At 38.0% G+C, this 20,727-nt stretch overlaps 1 protein-coding gene across 26 annotated transcripts in view; it reads right to left on the bottom strand.

Moving 5' to 3' along the window:
* Positions 1-20,727, bottom strand: part of CAMK2D (calcium/calmodulin dependent protein kinase II delta) — a 366,378-nt gene that overhangs the window by 8,204 nt on the left and 337,447 nt on the right. For all 26 annotated transcript variants that reach the window (XM_073804924.1, XM_073804923.1, XM_073804928.1 and 23 more), the window contains one exon: positions 4,043-4,118. In XM_073804924.1, coding sequence (XP_073661025.1) covers positions 4,043-4,118 — 76 coding nt within the window. The remainder of the gene's footprint in view (positions 1-4,042; positions 4,119-20,727) is intronic.

Raw genomic sequence — 20,727 nt, 5'->3', positions numbered from 1 at the left:
TTGTTAAACACCTACTATGTAGCAGATATTCTTTGAAACAATTATAACACAACAATTAATAATGGAATGGAAATAAATACGAAGTGCTCAAAAACCAGATGACATATATGTGAGAAAGGAAAGTTGAGCTGGGCTTTCTGGAATGAGTAGGAGTTTTCCAGGTGTGTGGAAGGGGGTAGGCAGAGGAGGGCAGCAAGTACAATGGCAGAGTATGGTTGGGGAATGATGGGTAGTTGCTTGATATGGTGAGCACTGGGTCTGGGCATGTTTATAAGTCCCGTGGAAACAGAGGAGAAAATATTTCCTTGGGCCTGTGGTGATCAGCTTAGGCTTCTCACAGAAGGTGCCGTAAAATCTGGATTTGAAGAATTAGTAGTTCACAAAGTTAGATAAAAGGAATACGTACTGAAAGATTTTGGATCATTTATTAGTTTGGTGGGGCTACATCTAATTTCGTATGGAAATTGCCCATTTGGGAGGAAAAATGTTCTAACTGTTCAACAGAAATGCAAGTTTCAAAAGCCTCACTCATTATGGTTCTTGAACGTATGGTTCACAGAATTTTGGAACTGATTTTTTTTTAAGAATACTTTTAAAGTAAAAAATCACAGTGGTTATTCGTTGTGATAAAGAAAGCCTTAGTTGCGGGTGGGGTGGGTGTGGGTGGGGATTTTAAACTTTGCCTCAGACTTCCTGGGGGGCAGGTATTAAGGCTCAAAGTTAAATATACATAATCTCTTTCTAAGTAGTAAAATGGGAAAAACAGTGTTCCCATGGTAACAGGACTTTATTCTGCCAGGGGCTATTACTTTATCTATAAATATGACTTTTGGTTGTCAACATTAGTGAATCAAAATTTTTTACTACTTTATATCAGCACCAAAATCACCTGAGAGGGGCTTCCCTGGTGGCGCAGCGGTTGAGAATCTGCCTGCTAATGCAGGGGACACGGGTTCAAGCCCTGGTCTGGGAGGATCCCACATGCTGCGGAGCAACTAGGCCCGTGAGCCACAACTACTGAGCCTGCGCGTCTGGAGCCTGTGCTCCACAACAAGAGAGTCCGCGATAGTGAGAGGCCCGTGCACCGCGATGGAGCCTGCGCGTCTGGAGCCTGTGCTCCACGACAAGAGAGTCCGCGATAGTGAGAGGCCCGTGCACCGCGATGAAGAGTGGCCCCCGCTTGCCAAAACTAGAGAAAGCCCTCACACAGAAACGAAGACCCAACACAGCAAAAATAAATAAATTAATTAATAAACTCCTATCCCCAACATCATAAAAAAAAAAGTCACCTGAGAATCACTGTACTATGATGGACCTTTTTACCCAGCCATTGAGTCAAAATACTTGAAAACTTGTTCATGTGTTCTTTCTCTCTCTCATATGTTTCTTCTATGTAAGTAATGTATGTATGTATCTCTCTCTCTCCTGTCACAGGCTTTGGATTAATAAAAGATTCACAAAGCTGCCACTTGACCTGTGGGTGTGTATGCTCTGAACAGGTGTTCTAAGGACCAGCTGACAGGGCTGTACCAATACATTCTACCATGCAAAAAGCTCCCAAATGGAAGGTCCTCTTGGATTACCCCTGGGTCTGAGTGTACAAAATCAAGCCAGATTACAGGCAAAGGAATTCGTAAACTGATGTGATTCCAAGGAATTGCATTATTTAAAATACCCTATTTTAAAGTGTCAGAATATAGGAAACGCTATATTTTGCCACTTTTTCCTGGCTAACAACACCAACAAAACACACTCTACCAATCCGCAGGGGAATGTTATTCCAAAAGATTTTTATCCTAAGTATATTATATTGGAAGAATCATATTGGGTCTAACAAAGTTACATCAGCAAAAAGAATAAAAGGGAACAGGTCTTACGGCACAGAATTCTAAACAGCTCTTTAACAACTGTTCAACTGTTTAATTTTCTAAACAGTGTTCTTTTAAACTCCATTTCTTACTATTTCTTTCATTCTAAGTATACTTTTATTAGGTCCTGTTAAAGAATTGATAAACACAAATACATATATATGTATATACTTATGTTTGTATGTATTTGCACACACATTAATTTATAAGAAGCAGTCCTGGATTTAATTTAGTTCTTATATTCAGTTACTCTCTTCCATATTTTATATTTGGCTAGCTATTTGTAACTGATGATAAAAAATATCTTCTTATTATACAAAACTTGGAAAGAAGCAGGAAATAAAAAACACAGTTTCATCTCCCAGAGGCAGTATCTTTTTTCCTTTTAAAAACCAATTTGTCATATTTCATTCTGTTTTTATATTTTCTCTTATGTAGTTGGAATAATTATGTACACACACGTTTATATCCTGCTTTATCTTCAGTGAATACTCATAAGCGTTTTGCCAGATCGCTAGAAATTCTGCATAAGTATCCACGGTTCCAAACACACCACAGATTAATGTTACCATAATGTTGGACATATAAGCTGTTTATAATTTTTCACTATTTTGAATATTGATTCCATAAATATCTTTGTTCACACTTTTTGTCCCTGTTTTAAATTCAAAATCCCATGTTAATTTTTTTTTTTTTTTTTTTTTTTGCGGTACGCGGGCCTCTCACCGCTGTGGCCTCTCCCGTTGCGGAGCACAGGCTCCGGACGCGCAGGCTCAGCGGCCATGGCTCACGGGCCCAGCCGCTCCACGGCATGTGGGATCCTCCCAGACCGGGGCACGAACCTGTGTCCCCTGCATCGGCAGACAGACCCTCAACCACTGCGCCACCAGGAAAGCTCTAAATTTTTATAACTAGGAACATAGGGTTAAAGTAGTGATTTGAACCTTTGGAAACACTTCCTGGTATATAAATGCGACCCAAATCCCTGCTGTCACCACCACTCTGAAAGTCTGTCCCCATTTATACTCCATCAGGTGGTGGGAAAAGTCACTATTGTCCTGCAGTATCTGTGCCCCTTTGGTGATCAGCGGAGTTTTTATCTGTGCTGATTTGATCGGCAGAAAACCCTCCTTCAGATTTGCACACAACTAGTGGACATCAACATGCTTTCATTAGTTTACTTGTCATTCATATTTCCTCTTTTGCTAATCGCTCAGTTCCTTTACCTATTTTTCCACTTTTCAACCTTATCTTCTCAATCTAAATTAACTTTTGACATGTTTTACAAATATTTTTCTGTTTCTTTTTTGTCTGTTTTATTTTGGCTTTAAAAAAAATTAAAGTATATTAAGTTTCATCTATTTAGGTAGCCTAATCATTTCACTTTTTCATTTCACTGACTTCCCCTGCTTTTAAACTTAGATCTTTCCAACCAGAGATCAAACTCTTTTCTGCATTTAACTTTCATTCAAGAGGACCTCATTAGTATGGTATAAGGGGAAAGCTGAGAACTGATTTTTTTCTCCACTCAAATAACTAACTTATTGACCCACGTTCTTTGCACAATAAGCCTTCACGCCCTATTTGAAAGCTTTACTTTTATTTGATCAAAGTGACTTCCTTTAATACCTATGGTAAACTTTAAATTTAACATTAGAACCCTTTCTTCAAATAAAATTTTATCTAAGAGGCAAACCCCTAAAAGAGATGAAGATATAGTTGAGCTGTGCTGGCTGGAAAGGGAAAAGGCTGCCAGACGCTGCCTCCTAATCTCTTTCTCTGTCCCATCACCTCTGCAGAACTGCGAGGAAAAACGTCTCTTAAGCCAAGTGAACTATTTACGTGCTTTCGTGTTTCTTGTGTGTTTGCTCTCATGGATTGCTCTGCCTGGAATGCCTTCTCTCGCATGGAGGTGCCAGAGGGTCAGGCTTCTGTGCACTGACAAAGAAATCCCCAATCTTCCTATCAGAAGTCTCATCTTCTCTCTCTGAAATCTTAATTACATTTATTTCTCTCCTAGAGGCACTTGAGTCATGTATACGTTGGAATGAAGCTATTGCGGGTGTATCAAACCTGGCGTTAAATATACACGAGTCAGGTACATTGAAGAATGCATTCATATAGAAAATACTTTGTCATATGCATGAAAGCAAAATAAATGTGCCTCTACTCACGTGTAAGCTTCAAAGTCCCCGTTGTTGATAGCTTCGATGAGTTGTTCAGTAACTTTGATAATCTCTTGCTTTCGTGCTAAAGGCAAAGATAAAGAGTTGGGTGAGAATAAAGGGCAAAAGCCATATAAAATTACTCTAATGGTACTGCCATTTTCCTTAAACAGGGTATTACCAGTTAAGACACATCCCTCTCAGAATCTTGGTGTTATCCTCTCTACAATCTTGCTGCTCAAGCGCACAGATCAACATTAGGTCCCTCTTCTGGGAGCCTGGCAGAAACACAGATTCTCAGGTCCTACTCCAGACCTACAGTTTCAGAATCTGTATTCTACCAGGACCCTCAGGTAAGCATGTTCACATTGGGGAAGCACTACTGCCCTCCCTCTGTTAGAAAACAACAGTCACCCAGAAGGTCAAGGCTATATTTTAAAAAAGTAGTTCTTATTACCTTTACCAACATGATTGAGTTTATGAACATTCTTGTGTTATTTTAATCTATCTTCACAGTATAGCTGACATCTTGCATTGAGACATTTAACTTTAAGTATTTGCATTTTTTTATTGTTCAGCTCAATTAACCCTGCAAAAGAGGATGCTAACGCTGTAATTGCCATCATATTTAGATAAATAGCCTTCCATAAACTGTAAATTGGAAAAACAAGGTATGAATCAATGCTGTGGATGGAGATGGAAGTCCCCCCGTATGGCTGTCAACTCTGACAACAAACATGATTTGTTTCTATTTCTAGCCCATAACCGGTAAAATTATTAACAGTTGGCTTGGCTCAAATCCCACCTACTTCATCTGCCTCAAGTGTTCTTTCCCTTTGTGGAAAGCCTACCTTGTATTATTCATTGGGCAATTAAGCATATACTATATACCATGACAACTTCTTTAGTTAAATTATTGTTTTAAATTGTTACTAAACTTGGTTTACTGTGTAATGTCTTCCTAGTTAAATTAAAAGCTCCCTGTGGGCAAAGAACATGTTATTTCTTTGTATCCTCGAAAAAGCTTTATCCAATGTCTTTAATAAAACAGATGCTCAATAAGTTGAATTTGATCAACTGATCTGATAACCTTTTCCTGATTTCAGAACAGTATTCTCTTACTAAGGAAATAAAGCCATGAAATATTTTAAAAATTAAATTTAATTGAATTTTGTTTAAAGAACATTGTGATACTTTCTTAAATCACTGGAAATAAACTGGGGGTAATCACAAAAAGTTATTCCATCTATCTTAGATAGGCTGCTATTCATCATAGAAAAAGCTGAAGTCTGGTTTTAGTTCTTATTGATTAAAGTCAACCAGTTTGCATTTTTAATGAATCTGATCTTTTTTTTAGCAGATTCTTAACCACAAACTTAAAGTTTATATTCACTTTCAAAACTCCAGGTTATTCCCCTCATTACTGAACTGCAGGAGACTGAGCCCCCTTGGGCTTTGGCGACCCCATCTGGGCAGTGTTTATTTGTTGGTTGATTTTGCTGTGCCGGGTACTTCCTTTCCCATTTGCTATCATTTTGTAACACACATGCTGACCCTCTTCCCTTCCTCTTCTTTTCCTTGGGAAAATACAATGAATAAAGACTTATCGGTACAAAAAAAAAAAAAAACAAAAACCAAAAACTCCAGGTTATCCAGGTTGTGATATTCCTTATTTAAAACAAATGTCCTGGTGCTTGGTGAGCACCTAGATAGGAGGGATAGGGAGGGCGGAAGGGACACGCAAGAGGGAGGAGCTGATTCACTTTGTTACAAAGCAGAAACTAACACACCATTGTAAAGCAATTATACTCCAATAAAGATGTAAAAAAACAAAAAACAAATGTTCTGTAAACCTAACTTGACTTTACTGAGATTATATGAGACTACCTTATAAAATATGGTTTGTCCACAAATGGTTGCTAACAATGTCAAGGTTGATAATGTCAAAAAATAATCTCCATACAGGTTAGATTCCATATTCAGTTATTTACATAATTTCATTTATATTGAAAAAAAATAACATAAGGTTTCTTAGCTCCTATACACACCTAAAACATTTCTTGCCCATGATCATTTGATGAATGAATAGCTATAATATATCGAACATCAAAGCATACTGACAGAAGTAGTGGCAGGGAATAATTCTGTAATAGGGATGGTGCCAATGGCACAGTTTAGCTTAATTTAGTTAGGCAATAAGTGATTCATCTGTCTGTAGCGTCAACAGTATGAACATTTGGCAAAAACGCATGACAGCTGACCCAATTCTGGAATATAAAGGACACTGGTGCAGAGGAGCTCAGAAAATGAGATTAGAAAAATGTGACTACCAAAACTTCCTCCTCGTATTAAATCCTCATTTAAAACTAATAGATTTCTTAGGATGCTATGTGGCTAATAGGAAAAAAACCTACAGTTTAGAAAACAATGTTAATTTTTTAGAATAAAAGAAGGAAAAAATGAACATAAGATCACTGCCCTTTGAAGAGCTTTATTAGGCTAAGAGTTAGTTTACAAAGTGCGAACAGTTCTGGGTCACCTTCTGAAGTTCCTGAAAGTCTCTAGATTCCTTCAGAAGCATAATATCCAATTAGAAACATCAGTGTACATGGCCATGTCTCACTCTGAACCACTATGGAAACACTCATTAGCTCTTCAACAGTCTGCATCCTATAACTGGCTTAATTTTTGTCCTGCATAATCAAAGCAACACAAGTGGCCTTCTTAGTTCTTATTTTCAGAAACAGTGGTGCTGTAGCTGGCAGGACGGCACATGGGAAGTAGCCAGAAGGCTTCTGTGCTGCATCATCATGAAAGCAACGTGCCTCTCTTGGCTCAGGAGGGGCCTGGAACCAGTAATCTTTAGAGTGCTTGTTTCCCTGGAGCAAAGGCGCTCGAGTGAGTCAGGGCAGCACATGACAGCTGACTCTTTAAAGGAAAGCAGAAGGCTGGGAATGAATCATTTGTATATAGAAGTCTGTTGTGGTTGGAACTGTTGCCACAGTGACCTAGAGGAAGAAGGAGGGTTTGATGCGAGCTGTATCTCCTCTCGCCAGCAGTGAGGCTGAGGAACAATCACTGCGCAAGGTGCCTGGATGTCTATGTTCTGGGGGGAGGGGTCGCTATCCCCTGGCCTTCCCTCTTCCTGAATGTCAAGTAATGGCCACTCCGGAAGTCAAAGTGGGGAGAGCTTGAGAGGTGTCACTAATTACCCTGAAGGCGAGGGAAGAGTGTACCAGTAAGGTGTTCCCTGAGTACCAGAAGCTTCTAACCTCATGGCTAGACACTTAATCACAGGGAACTGATTACCAAATAGTTTTATTTATAGAATTGAGGTGCTCAAGCCTATACCCACAGGTCCCAAAGTAGTTTCTGGGGATTTCCAGGTTCCTAGGGGAAAGGCAGGAGAGAAAAGCAAGCGGCAGAAATGCTCCAGATCCTGAGTGCGATTACTTTCCATGCAATTCTGCAAAAGAACTGAGAACACTGCCATGTTCAAATTCATATTTTTTGTCTCTTTATTGTTCTAAAGAAGCCTGGAAGAGAAAGATAAGAGTGTGAATGGGCCCAGTGTTTAAAAAAAAAAAACAAACTCAAAAACCAAAAAAAAAAATATCCCTGGGAACCGAGAGTGATTATGTAATGAAACAACTGATAGATTTCAACATTTCTCAAGCATTATCAGATCTGAGCATCAGGACAATTCTCTGAGATATGCAGACCGATGTTACCTCTCTGGTTAACAGAGAAGTACAGAGTACAGGCACTGCCCAAAGGCACAGAGTTTGCTGATGACTCCTTTCTGCCATCTTGAAATACTCCCCTTTTTTTCTCTTTTCTCTGCTCTCATCATCTCACTCTCATTTGCAATGTGGACTTGAAACGTTTCAATTCCTTTTAAAGGCTCGGTCTGAGGCCCTCTTACCATATACTGTTATCCCTACGGTTCTATCTACACCAGTGTTCTAAATTGCTGTCTGTATCCCATGACTCCCAAATTGTTACCTTGTTTCTAGACTTTTCCTCCAGGTCTGTATGTCTGTGCCTATTTTGGAATCTCCGTTTGGATATCTTTAATGCGTCTGGAATCCAACATACCCTAAACTGAGCATATGAACTTCTGTTGCCACAAACCTATTTGCTCTTCCAGGGACCTCCATCCAGGTGAACGGCATCATCCACCCAGGTGCACGAGCCAGAAAGAAGCCTGAGGATCATTTTTGACTTTCTCACACCCTGACTCCGAATCCAATCCTTCAAGTCCTATTGATTTTGCCTTTTCAAGGCCTTACACATTAGTCCACTTCTTTTCTTCTTACCATCACTCCGGTACAAGCACCCATCATTTCTTGTCCAGAAAAATTATCTGAAGAGGGACTATGAAACCTCGTATAATCTAAACCCTGTCCATCCCACCAGCCCCACTCAAAGGCTGCCTTACTTTATCCTCTACACCCCACCCATGGCGCCTTCTCTCAGCAATTCAAAATGACCATGGCATCGTAATCTACTCAGCTGCCTACACCAAAATCCTTGATGCCTCCTTTCAATTCCTCATACAGTTGATCACCGGCTCCTCTTTATTCATCCAAATCTTTCTCAGATCCATTTCTTCCTCTCTGGGCTCATTGCCATTGCTCTGATTCTGGCTGTCAGATGTTCCTAACCACTCCTGCCCTGATGTCTCCCCCTTCTCCTCCCATACCCTCTCCTCACCAGCCCCTCCACTCCTCACTGCTGCAGAATCATCCCTCTATAGAACAGAGCTGACCGTGCTGTTCCCCCACTCTCTGGAAGCCAAAGCTCACACTTGTTTGTTCTTTTTTGTTTTTGTTTTTGCGGTACCCGGGCCTCTCACTGTTGTGGCCTCTCCCGTTGCGGAGCACAGGCTCCGGACGCGCAGGCTCAGCGGCCAAGGCTCACGGGCCCAGCCGCTCTGCGGCATGTGGGATCTTCCCGGACCGGGGCACGAACCCACGTCCCCTGCATCGGCAGGCGAACTCTCAACCACTGCGCCACCAGGGAAGCCCTGTTTGTTTGTTCTTTAAAGGTTTTCCTACTCTATTTTTTTCCAGCTTCATTTCCCGACACTTCTTTTCCCCCAGGGCTCCCACATAACCTATTCTACAGCTACACCAAGGGGCTCACTCTTTCCCAACTAGTCCTGGCTCATTGATAATTCCGTGCCTTTCCTCTCGCTGTTCCTTCTGCCTGGAAACTCTGTCTTCTGCCTGGAAATCTCCCTCAATACTTTGCTCCAATGTCACTTCTTCTGTATGGACTTTCCTGAGTGTTCCAGATGCAGCTATTCAATCTCACTGTGGTCCTCCTATAGCATTATCACAGGATGTTCACAGATCTGACCAGGACACGACCACTTTCTACCTTTTAACACCTAGTATTGAGTAAATGTCTCTGAATGCATGCACATATGAATACATAAATACATGGATAGACAATGTATATAAAGTTCTTTGTGCATTTTAATGCATTAGATAAATGCCAAGTATGGAGGTGATGATGATCATGTCTGGTAGCAGCCTGGCTGTGATTATGCTAACTGGAAAGGCATTCATGGGTCCTGCACATCTCAAAATCAGCAGAATTACCACCATATATGAGGCCACGGTATTTCCATGGGGAAGTAATCTGTATAGGTCTAGAAAGATTAAACTAGGCACATCTATCAATGTTTAAACTTATAATTTCTTTTAAGAGAGTTGAATGGAGAGAAGGAACCAAGTTATTTGAGCTCAGGCTTTTTCTGAACCTTTGTTCAGATTTTAAATTTATTAGTTTGAGGTGAAACTTTAATAATAAAACTTATTCAGAAGACTAGTTGGCCTACAATGAAACTTGGGTTAGGAAATAAACTGAATTTATACATGCAAATTGAGATTCACTAAAATGTTAGCAGAGTATCGAATATTAAAATCTTTTAGTGAACTGTGCCTAAAGATTTACTTATTCAGTGATCAAAAGTTGTTTAGCTTTTTTTATATGTATCATCTTAGCTTAGCAATTCTACTCATTTACTCTTTGTCAATATTTATTCTATTATTCTCTCACATAAATCGTACCCATGTTTTCTTTGGTCAGTCTCCCAAGGCAATAGAAATAAAAGCAAAAATAAACAAATGGGACCTAATCAAGTTTACAAGCTTTTGTACAGCAAAAGAAACCATAACAAAACAAAAAGACAACCTAGAGACTAGGAGAAAATATTTGCAAATAATGTGACCAGCAAGGGCTTAATTTCCAAAATATACAAACAGCTTATACAACTCAACAACCAAAAAACAAACAACCCAATTGAAAAATGGGCAGAAGACCTAAATAGACGTTTCTCCCAAGAAGTCAAACCGATGGCCAACAAACACATGAAAGTATGCTCAACATCACTAATCATTAGAGAAATGCAAATCAAAACCACAATGAGGTATCACCTCACACTAGTCAGAATGGCCATCATCAGAAAAACTACAAACAATAAATGCTGGAGAGGGTGTGGAGAAAAGTGAACCTTCCTACATTGTTGGTGGGAATGTAAATTGGTACAGCCACTATGGAAAACAGTATGGAGATTCCTCAAAAAACTAAAAACAGAGTTGCCATATAATTCAGCAATCACACTCCTGGGTACATATCTGGACAAAACTATAATTCAAAAATATACATGCAGCCCTATGTTCATAGCAGCACTATTCACAATAGTCAATATATGGAAACAACCTAAATGTCAACTGACAGATGAATAAAGATGTGATACATATATATAATGGAATACTACTCAGCCATCAAAAAGAACGAAATAATGCCATTTGCAGCAATGTGGATGGACCTAGAGATTACCATACCAAGTAAAGTAAGTCAAAAAGAGAAAGACAAATACCATATGATATCACTTATATGTGGAATCTAAAATATGACACAAACGAACCTATCTATGAAACAGAAACAGACACGCAGATGTAGAGAACAGACTTGTGGTTGCCAAGGTGGGTGGGGAGGAATGGACTGGGAGTTGGGATTAGCAGATGCAAACTATTGTATATAGAATGGATAAATAACATGGTCCTACTGTATAGCACAGGGAACTATATTCAATATCCTGTAATAAACCATATGGAAAAGAATATGAAAAAGAATGTATATGTATGTATAACTGAATCACTTTGCTGTACAGCAGAAATTAACACATTATAAATCAACTATATTTCAATAAAATAAATTTAAAAATTTTGCTCTATTTAATTTAACTACTCCTTCCATGTTTCTCAGAGTTATTGGGTACCTGCCTGCCAGAGACTTGAAGGACAGGGAGGTTAAGTGACTTACTAAAGTCATCCAGCAAATTCAGAAGCTGTGCCAGGGCTGGAGATTTATCTGGCTGAGGTGCTGTCTGCTGTTTAATTCACTAATCTATGTTCCTTTCCAGCCCATAGTGCCTCATTCAATATTTTGAAATCATAAACTTAAATAAACTACCTAAATGTCTTTGAACTTCCTCTGGGAAGGTGACTGATGACTTAATTACTGAGCCAGAGTTGTAATTAATTAATACACCAGTTCCACAAAACTGGGTATCCCATGGTTTTATTGTCTTTTTCCATGCTGCCATTAACAAAAATAACTCTTGGGAATAGTTTTTATTTTAGGCAAATATACAAATTAGGATCATTTTCATGTTCTGGGTAGTTTTATAAAAAAAGGTGCCTATCAACTCAGCTATGTTTGGAGTTTCCTGTGCAATTAACAGCTTGTTTCTTAGTGACTATTTTTATTTCACTAGTTTGATATATTAGTTAATATTTAGGAGAGTAATTTCCATTATTTTGGCTTTTAAAATCAAAGTCATCGAAGATTCTGGAGTTGATTGGCTTAATACTCTATTATATAATATTTTATCCAAATATAACACCTGGAAATTACCAAGCTTCTAGTCAAGAATGCTTTTCAAGAAATTATTGTAAAGCTCACTTATCCATAATTCACTTGTTCAATAACACCAATATTCAGCCTTTTAATTGCTAGAGGCCCTCAAGATTTAAAAGATAAATTATTCAAATCATCTTTGTACTTTGCTCTATAAAAACCTAACTACTCTGAATTTCAAGGCGTAAATTGTTCATTGGGGAAGAAGTACTACTAGTCTTAGTCCTGTTAAATTGCTATGGTCTGACAGTAAATGATTAACAAATATTTAAGAACAGAAAAGTCTGGCATTGGGATCATTTAGTGTAAGTGAAAATAGGTTTAGATTTTTTTGAAAGATTTGTGAAGATATCATTGGGTTACAAAATATGGCTGTGTCATTCCTAAGATGAGTCTGAATCTGAAGATGAAAAAAATATTTACTATTTTTTTTTAAAGATTAAAGGATGTGTAAAGTATTTATAAAGATTTTCATTAAAAATGGCTGACATAAAACTTTCAGGGTCTAAAGAAGCTATATATAGTTATACAGAACATTTGCTGATATGAAAGAATTCAGTCCATCCACATTAAAGTAATTGGGTAACTTTTCTGCCACCTGCAGCTGACTTGCAGAAGCTAGAAATAGGACAACATTATGAATACCATTGAGTATTCTAAGTATTAAGATGTTTTATGAATTAGATAGGTGTGGTTCCACTTCCAGTTAAGAGTTGACGACACGGAAAAAAAAAGATTTTAAGAAACTGGTTCAAAGAATCATACCAACTGCTTAGATTTAAGATTAAAATTGTAGTCTCCGGGCATCAGGTGTATATATTTGCATGATAAGAGAAATACTAAGCATTCTCAAGAGGTATCTCTTTCTTCCACTGCAGAACCAAGGTGATGGTTAAAACTACTGTCTCAAAAGAAAAATCAGACTAAGAAAAGAGAGAATGAGACTTAGGATTTTTAAATATTTGGAAAGTTATTTTTTTGCCTTGTTTTTGGGGGGCTTGTTTTGTCGTGAATGAAATCCAGCTTTCCCCAAATCTTGGAACTGTAATGATTCCAACTAACCCCTCCAATCAATTTTACATGATATTAGCCAAAACAGGGCATGTATCTTTCAGGTCAAAAGTAAATGCCAACCTGTTCATGCTCTGTCCTTCAGTATGGACAGGTAGTATAAAATGTTGAGAAGAGTTAAAATTTTGTGCAGCCGTGAGTGTAGGCTTTATTTTTTTCAATGATTTCTACTGCTGTTGCTCAGCTTATAATTAATTTAGTTTCTCTTAAGTAACCTATTCCTTTAGAAAAAGTATAAAATTTGACTTCAATGAAAAACAGAATCCACTGTATGCTTAGATAAGTTTATTTATAACTCTACTTTCCTGAATAAGTTAACTGGTAGATTCATGAATGCTCCCTTGGACCAAGAATGCAGGAGCCTAGAAGGCTATCCGCCATGGTAGAGAACCGTCATATATCTTTGTTCATTTTGCAAAAAGCAAAAATAAAAAACGAACAGAAAGATACACCAAAATTAATTGAAGTGTGATGTCTTTGGATTTTTTTGAGAAAGCACCAGTTAGACTACAGTTAGAGTATAAAAAAATGTTATTCTGTGACTACATTTATTATTAAGTCCCACATATTTTTTAAAGGTCTTTTCCCCTTGTTTCCAGGTTCACACAGAATTCAGGATGGAAAAAACCAGGATACTGGCCCTAGATAGTTAAGATGCATATCAAAGGAATAATTTCAACAAGCCCAGACTCTTGCATCTTCCCATACATACAAAGCACTAAATTCACTAACTTGGGATGTCTGTTTTCGTGTGTGTGTGTGTGTGTGTGTGTGTGTGTGTGTGTGTGTGTGATTAGCAGTAATCTTTTGATGTTCCACTAATTTTTTTTTTCCAGCAAAAACTTCTACATACCCTGGCTCTTCCCTTACCTCTTTGGGACACTTCCTCAGAGCTATCTGAGAGGCTGCCTCCCAGGCTATAGTCCTCAGTAAAGTCCTCGAACAAAACATAACTCTCAACTTTTAGATTGTGTAGTATTTTTTCCTGTTGACAAGTACTTGTTGGGATATCTTGGCCAAATTTTACAAGACCAGTAAATTTATTCTTGTTTTAATCAATGTGAGTATAGAAAGAATTACATTTATGAACTATATATTTCAGAACTAACAACATATTACTGTTGCTTTCATTTATTCTAGGATATATTATAAATGTAAATTATCATAAAATGTAACAGTAGATACATATTTGTGAGTATGAAATACTTTTTTCCATTATTTGTTGAATATAAAAGATGAACATTCATCAAAGACACCATTCAGGTTATCTGATGAGTAATTAACAGTCCACACTTAGAAACTTGAAGTTCCAGGGGGACACACCACTTAGAACGCCTATAAGGGTTATCTTTAGCACTTGCATAGGCAGATTATACAACACATCACAAACCACTGAAGAGGAAATTCTTCAATAATTCACAACACTGCTCATGTTAGAAAATTCTAGTATAGACTAAAAGGATCTTACCAACTCAGACACAGGCGCTTACACATTCATCCCAAACAAACGTTGTTTGTTTTATCCTCCATAACAAACAAGCAAGCACCACACTTCATTTTTATTAACTGTTCATATATTTAAATAGCGTTAGTAAGTTCCATCTTAGTCTAATCTTTTTTTTTTTTTTTTTTTACTTATAAAGGTTATAAATGAAGATCTTCTATTTCCTGAAGAGAGATTTAAAAACACAATCTCATATGCTCATACCATTTCTACACTGGTCACAGTACCTCTAAAAAAATCACTGGGATCTCTTTAAATAAGCTCTTTTCTGTCATTAGAGACTGTTAAGCTTTTCAGAGGTAATTCTCTATTCTTCAGCAGTATCTTTACATTTTTGTTCACCGTAACTCTATACAACGTAATAGTATACAATTTTTTTTTAATTAGAATACTATAATTCTCAGTAAACTAGCTAAGTAGAGAGTAAAAATACTCTGTACTCAAAACAGACACCACCACAGCAAGTTATTTTCCCCAATTGAAAACATTCTCTAGCTCAAATTGAAAACAAATGACATTCTGGAGCAGAATTTCTTTATTTTCTTTCTTTTAAAATCTGAAAACACATAGTGATGATGGGTTTTTGTCTATTACTCAAACTTTCCCTAAAATCCCAAATTCTCTCCTTAACGTTTGCCATCCGTGTTGTGCTGGATAGACATAGTGTAAATAACCACATGTAGTGATGTTAATGAAGAAACCAATAATCCTGTAATGAATTACTTCAAAAACAAACAAATAATAGGTCTTTCACACTTAAGCTGTTAACTTCTGTCAAGATGGTTAGTTTCCCTCTGAGGAAACACTGAACTGGCTAATCACGGTCTCCAAGAAGGACATTTTATGTTATGGTTCTTGAGATAGTTTGCTTGAGAATTTGGCATAGATACACTCCTTTAAAAATATGTATTTTACTTTTGTCGAAAACAATCAGCCTACATACTTCTCTTTTATTCTCATCAGGGATAATCAAGACACACTCAAAATAAGCCAATTTTTCAAAACACGTGAAAACATCCAGGGATAAAAGGATCAGTTTAAATGAGGAAAGACTGAGTCATTACTTAAAATGTTATGTTTAATTAAAAACAAAATATGTCTCTAAACTCAAAAATTTTAAGAGTTCAAACAAAATTAACTTAATGCAAAAACCTCATAATTAATTTATTAAGTGCCTACTACGTGATATCATGGAAGCAAAAAAACAGTGAATTAAAATAATCTAATTGTTTAAAATTCATGACAAATTAAAATAATACTGTTACCTTAATAAAAGCTTTTTAAAAATATTGGCTTTTGTTTTAAACCAAATATGAATTTATTTTCTGTACTTGGGCAGCTTCTTTGTTTGCTTATGTAAGTAGATTGGCTGGATTGTGGGTTAAGATTGTGGGTCTTAACGTTTACAGATGTTTACCCACTTATCAAAATAAACGGCTTAGAAAATAGAAACACTGATGCTACAATAAAAATCACAGGTCCCTTTAGATTTACAGACTCTTTTAGTAGTGAACCTCTGTGCTTATATCATGTACTCATAGGAAAGAATGGCCAGAATTAATATAATTAATTTTGCTGACTATCATGGGCCAGGCATTTAACAAATATTACTCTAGTTAACATGACTACGTTTTGTTATTGTTATTATTGTTAGGTTTGAACCATACGAAATCTTTACTTCTGAAGGTAAAAAATGGTTAAGTATTGAGACATCATTATCTCCACTGTACACAATATGACTCAGAGAGGTTTACATGGGCAGCTGGATCGCTTAGCTCATAAAAGGCTGGGCTGTAATTCAAACCTACTATCTTTGACACCAAAACACATCCTCCATCCAAACAGGAAAGAGGATCCTGTGACTTACTTTTGAAATTTTCATTTTCTATGTTTTTAGTTTCTCAATTATGGGGTGGGGGCAGGGAACATGTGGACAAAAACCTATGGAGATAAAAAGTTGAGATGTGATCATAACTTTTAGAGAATTCTAGTCTTTTTAGTGACTACTAGGACATGGCATGGTTGATTTCTATCTTATTTCCTTCCTCCATCAATTAAATACTTATTATTCCTACTCTTGCCAAACACTGGTCTAGATACTGTGGATATAAGTGTGGACAAACCAGTCAAAAATCTCTGTCCTGAAGAAATTTATATCCTAGTAGGGGGAGAGAGACCGTAAGCAAATAAGTAAAATACATATTCCAGATAATGGTAAATACTAGGAGAAAAGGAAAGCAGAGAAGGAGGATGGGAGCACTGGATTTGGAGGGAAACAATTTAAAACAGGGTCATCAAGGAAGATCTGAGAGGGTAACATTTGATCAGAGACTAAAAAAGAGAAGAGGCAGCAAGCACATGGAATCTGTATCAGGACATATTAGGCAGGGAACGGCAACTGTAAAGGCCCCGAGGCAGCAACCAGCTTGATACATATCAGGACAGTGTTCCTGAGACATCTATAGCAGATGAAGTCAGACAGTAAAGGGAGGTATAGCTGGAGGAGGTCCTGATCACTGAGGGCCTTATAATCCATTCTAAAGACATTGGCGGCCAATGGAAACAAGACATAATCTGATATACTTTAAAAGCATTACTCTGACTACTGTGTCGTGAACAGACCATAAACAGGTAATACCAAAGCAGGGAGACTGGCTAAGAAGTCATGTCAATAATGCAGGCTAATGATGCTTTTGTGGACCAGGGTGACGGAAATGGAGTCAGTGAGCAGTAGTCAATTAAAAAAAAAATTGAGTGTACTTTGAGGGGAGAACCCGTAGGATTTGCTGGTAGACTGGGTATATAAGGAAAACTGAGGAGACAAAAAAAAAGCAATACCTATAACTAAATCTGTCTTTTTGTACCAAATATGATGCTACTTTTCATATGATGGACGGGCACATTTTGCTTAACAGCACTGACCAAGGGAAAAATGTTACACTATTACACATCAAAAGAAACAAAGAAAAAATAGACTACCTGATTCACTAAGTGTTAAGGATAAACATTCATGTACCTTGGAAGAAACTTTCTTTAACATAGAGTAAAATTTTAATGCAAAAACCCATTCATTGGGGAAATGGACCAGCAGATATAATTTCATTAAAGAATGTACTACATGACTGAGAACTCCTTGAGCAAGGGTTTTTTGGCCTCAGCCTAGTCTATCATATCTAGTACATAGTAGGTGTTCAATGGTCTTTTGAAAAAAACTAATTGAATCCGAATTTTCCAAATAGAGGTCTCTTTGTTAGGAATTACATGTGTTACATGCATCTGAAATTTTCTGTATTCGCTCACATGACTATTTGTAGCTATGTCCTTATGTTTGTTTTTCAATGAATATATTATTCTTGTTTTAGAATTATCTGGATACAAGCCAGAAACAAAGAAGGTACACTATCACGCAGAATCATCTTTATCTTTTCTAGACTTACTCACGAGGGCAAGAAGTGTGGCTATGGCCTCCATAGAGCACCTTACACTGCAGGTGCCCACGGAACATTTGTTGCACTAAATTGAATAATGAAAATACCATTCCAAATGCAAATAAATAAAAACCCTTTACTTCTAGATAGTCTCTTCTATAAAGCGCCTTCATTCATGTGTTTGTTGGTTGCTTTCATTTGTTTTGTTTTGATTTCAGACTTTGTTTTAACCTGGGGTTGGTAAGAGTTCTCATAATTGGTCAGCAGGGCTAAACAAGCCTGAGGCTATCACTGACAAATTTAAGATGCAAATCTCACAGAAGGCAAAGAGTAAAGAGAAAAACAGAGTGAGTGCGGAGGGTAAAATAAAGGAATGTGAAAAAAAAAGAGAAAATGAAGTAATTTTACATCGGTGGTAGAATGGAATGAATTCTGCATCAGTCCTATAAGTTATGTATCTTGATCTAAATGTTAAAAGATCAACAGGTAGACACACACATGCAGACAAGAATTTTTCTAAATAAACCTTTTTAAAAATCAAAGTTTGGATTAGAAACCTAAAAGAAGTTACTGTACACTGCCCTACAGGTCTTCTAAGACGCTTTCAATCTAATGGAATGACATAATCATCAAAAGTCCTTAAATACAATATCCAGGAGTTTCTTAATTTGCAGATTCCCTTGAAGTAAGAAATGCATGCAAGGCCAAGTGCTGAGTTACAGACTGCTTAAGGTGGGAAGGGGACTGGCATCAAGTGGTCCTCTGCCCCAGGGAAGCCTACACAGAAACGATGATTTGCAGTAAACAGTAGAATTTGAGTATTTAGTCATCACACTGTCCACTACTGTCCAGATTTACAAAAGACACTACTGTCCACTACTGTGATCTGTGTCCAGATCACAAAAAACTCACTAATCAAGTGAGTCTGTAGATTAGCTGAGACCATGACATCCAGGTGTCGTCATATACCTGCCTCCAGTCAAGAGATAAGGCTGTCAATACCTGTGTCCTTAAACTGAGCCTTATGCAAACATTCTACGCACATTACCATCACCTACGTGTCAGCAAAAGGAAAAAGAGTATAAACGAGCATGAAGTCCCCACATACAGCCAGTCTCACATTTCTGCAATACATTTCTGCTTGCGGTACAGAGCTCCACTGGCCTAGAGCTGTAAGAAAGATGAAATGCAGCAAGAGATCCAAGCAGCTGCTGAATGCTGAGCTGAAGTGAGATGCCGGAAGCAGGATGAGTGACAGAGATCACTTAAGGGCACACAGGAGCCCAACGTCAACAGGGGCTGCACAGCTCTGGCATCCTGTGAAAAAGCAGTAGATGGACCAAACTGATGCGCACGCATCAGGAAGAAGTAGCTGACTCTAAGCAATGGTGCTGGGCAGGCTAGGAGGTGGACAGACATTGTGGCACACAGCAGCAGGCCCTGCAAACCGTTGCTATAGCCACAAACCAAAGGACAGTCTTCACATGTACACAGCGTCAAAAGGACCACTTTAGGTACACCCACACCCCCTGAGAGCAGTACTGCCATCACTGCCATCCAGTCATGAAAGGTCACTAATGCCAGCTGTTTGACAACACCTGGAATTAATGAATTACTAGACATATATTCAAAATGGAATGATTATTTCATTAACTTTGGACCGAAAAAAAAATCATATTTTGAAAACACCATAAATTCTAATAGAAAAACTTTTTTTTTAAAGTGTATAATGGGCTGTTATTATCACAGTGCTTCTATGGTAATAACTATGCTTCATTAAGATGCTTATTTGTTTTTAAACTATTAGTATCTCTCTGTTACACTGAATTTATTGAAGTAGCGTTAGAGATAATATTTGGGTTGAGTACAGGACAAAATTAGGAAGCTGCTCACAAGGTCAATACTAGGAAGTCAATACATTGCCTTGGAGAAAGAAAACACAGGACCAGAAGCTTTTTACAAAGAAGAGTTGTGAAACAACACAAAGTCCCTTAGGGTGACTGTGAGTTGGGGCAGAAAAATGTTGTGGTTGTAACTCAATGCTGAAGGTTTTTAAGAAAAAGAAAATAAAAGGACGTTTAGATATGAAATACACTTACCTGGGGTCTGACTTTTTCAGTAAGTTTTCCTGATATTTATTGAATTAAATGGGAGAAATGGCTTAAATGATAGCACAAAAGATACATATAAAGCACACGGAAGAATGTTTTGCCTGAGGTGTTGAAAGCTCTTGAATAAAACTAGTTCACAAAGAGAAGACGTGGAGCTCAGGCAAACAGTAGACATTTAGTAAACATTCCCTGAATGAATGAAGAAGCTGAGATAGTTTAGATACAAAGCAAGAGTGACCGGGGACCGGGGCCTCTTGAAAGCCAAAGGCCATTCTGAATGGAAACTAATACGCAGAGTTCAAGGAAAATGGGTCTTTCCGAAATCCCCGCTCTCTAGGTTCCACTGAATGGAAAGAACCGTCAATCTACTACAACTTCTGCTTTCTTCCTCCTCTGACAGCTGCTAGTCTTTCTACCTTTTTCCTCCAGAAGAGGCCAGGAAAGGGTACCCTGTTGTTGGTTCCTCGTTTCTTCCTCCGGTCAGGTCACCATGATGTTTTAATTCCCCCTCCCCATGTCTCTTTACAGTGGAGGGGAGGTAGACCTGTCCCTGCCAGGCTGGTCCTCAGGGATGGGACGGAATGTGCACCACACTGGCAGGGGAAGCATGCGATACGGTGTTCAAGGGATGCGTACACCACCGCG

Source organism: Tursiops truncatus, chromosome 5, assembly GCF_011762595.2.
Source record: "Tursiops truncatus isolate mTurTru1 chromosome 5, mTurTru1.mat.Y, whole genome shotgun sequence".
In the NCBI taxonomy this organism is placed as follows: Eukaryota; Metazoa; Chordata; class Mammalia; order Artiodactyla; family Delphinidae; genus Tursiops; species Tursiops truncatus.
This window is presented reverse-complemented; position numbering and strand designations above follow the sequence as displayed.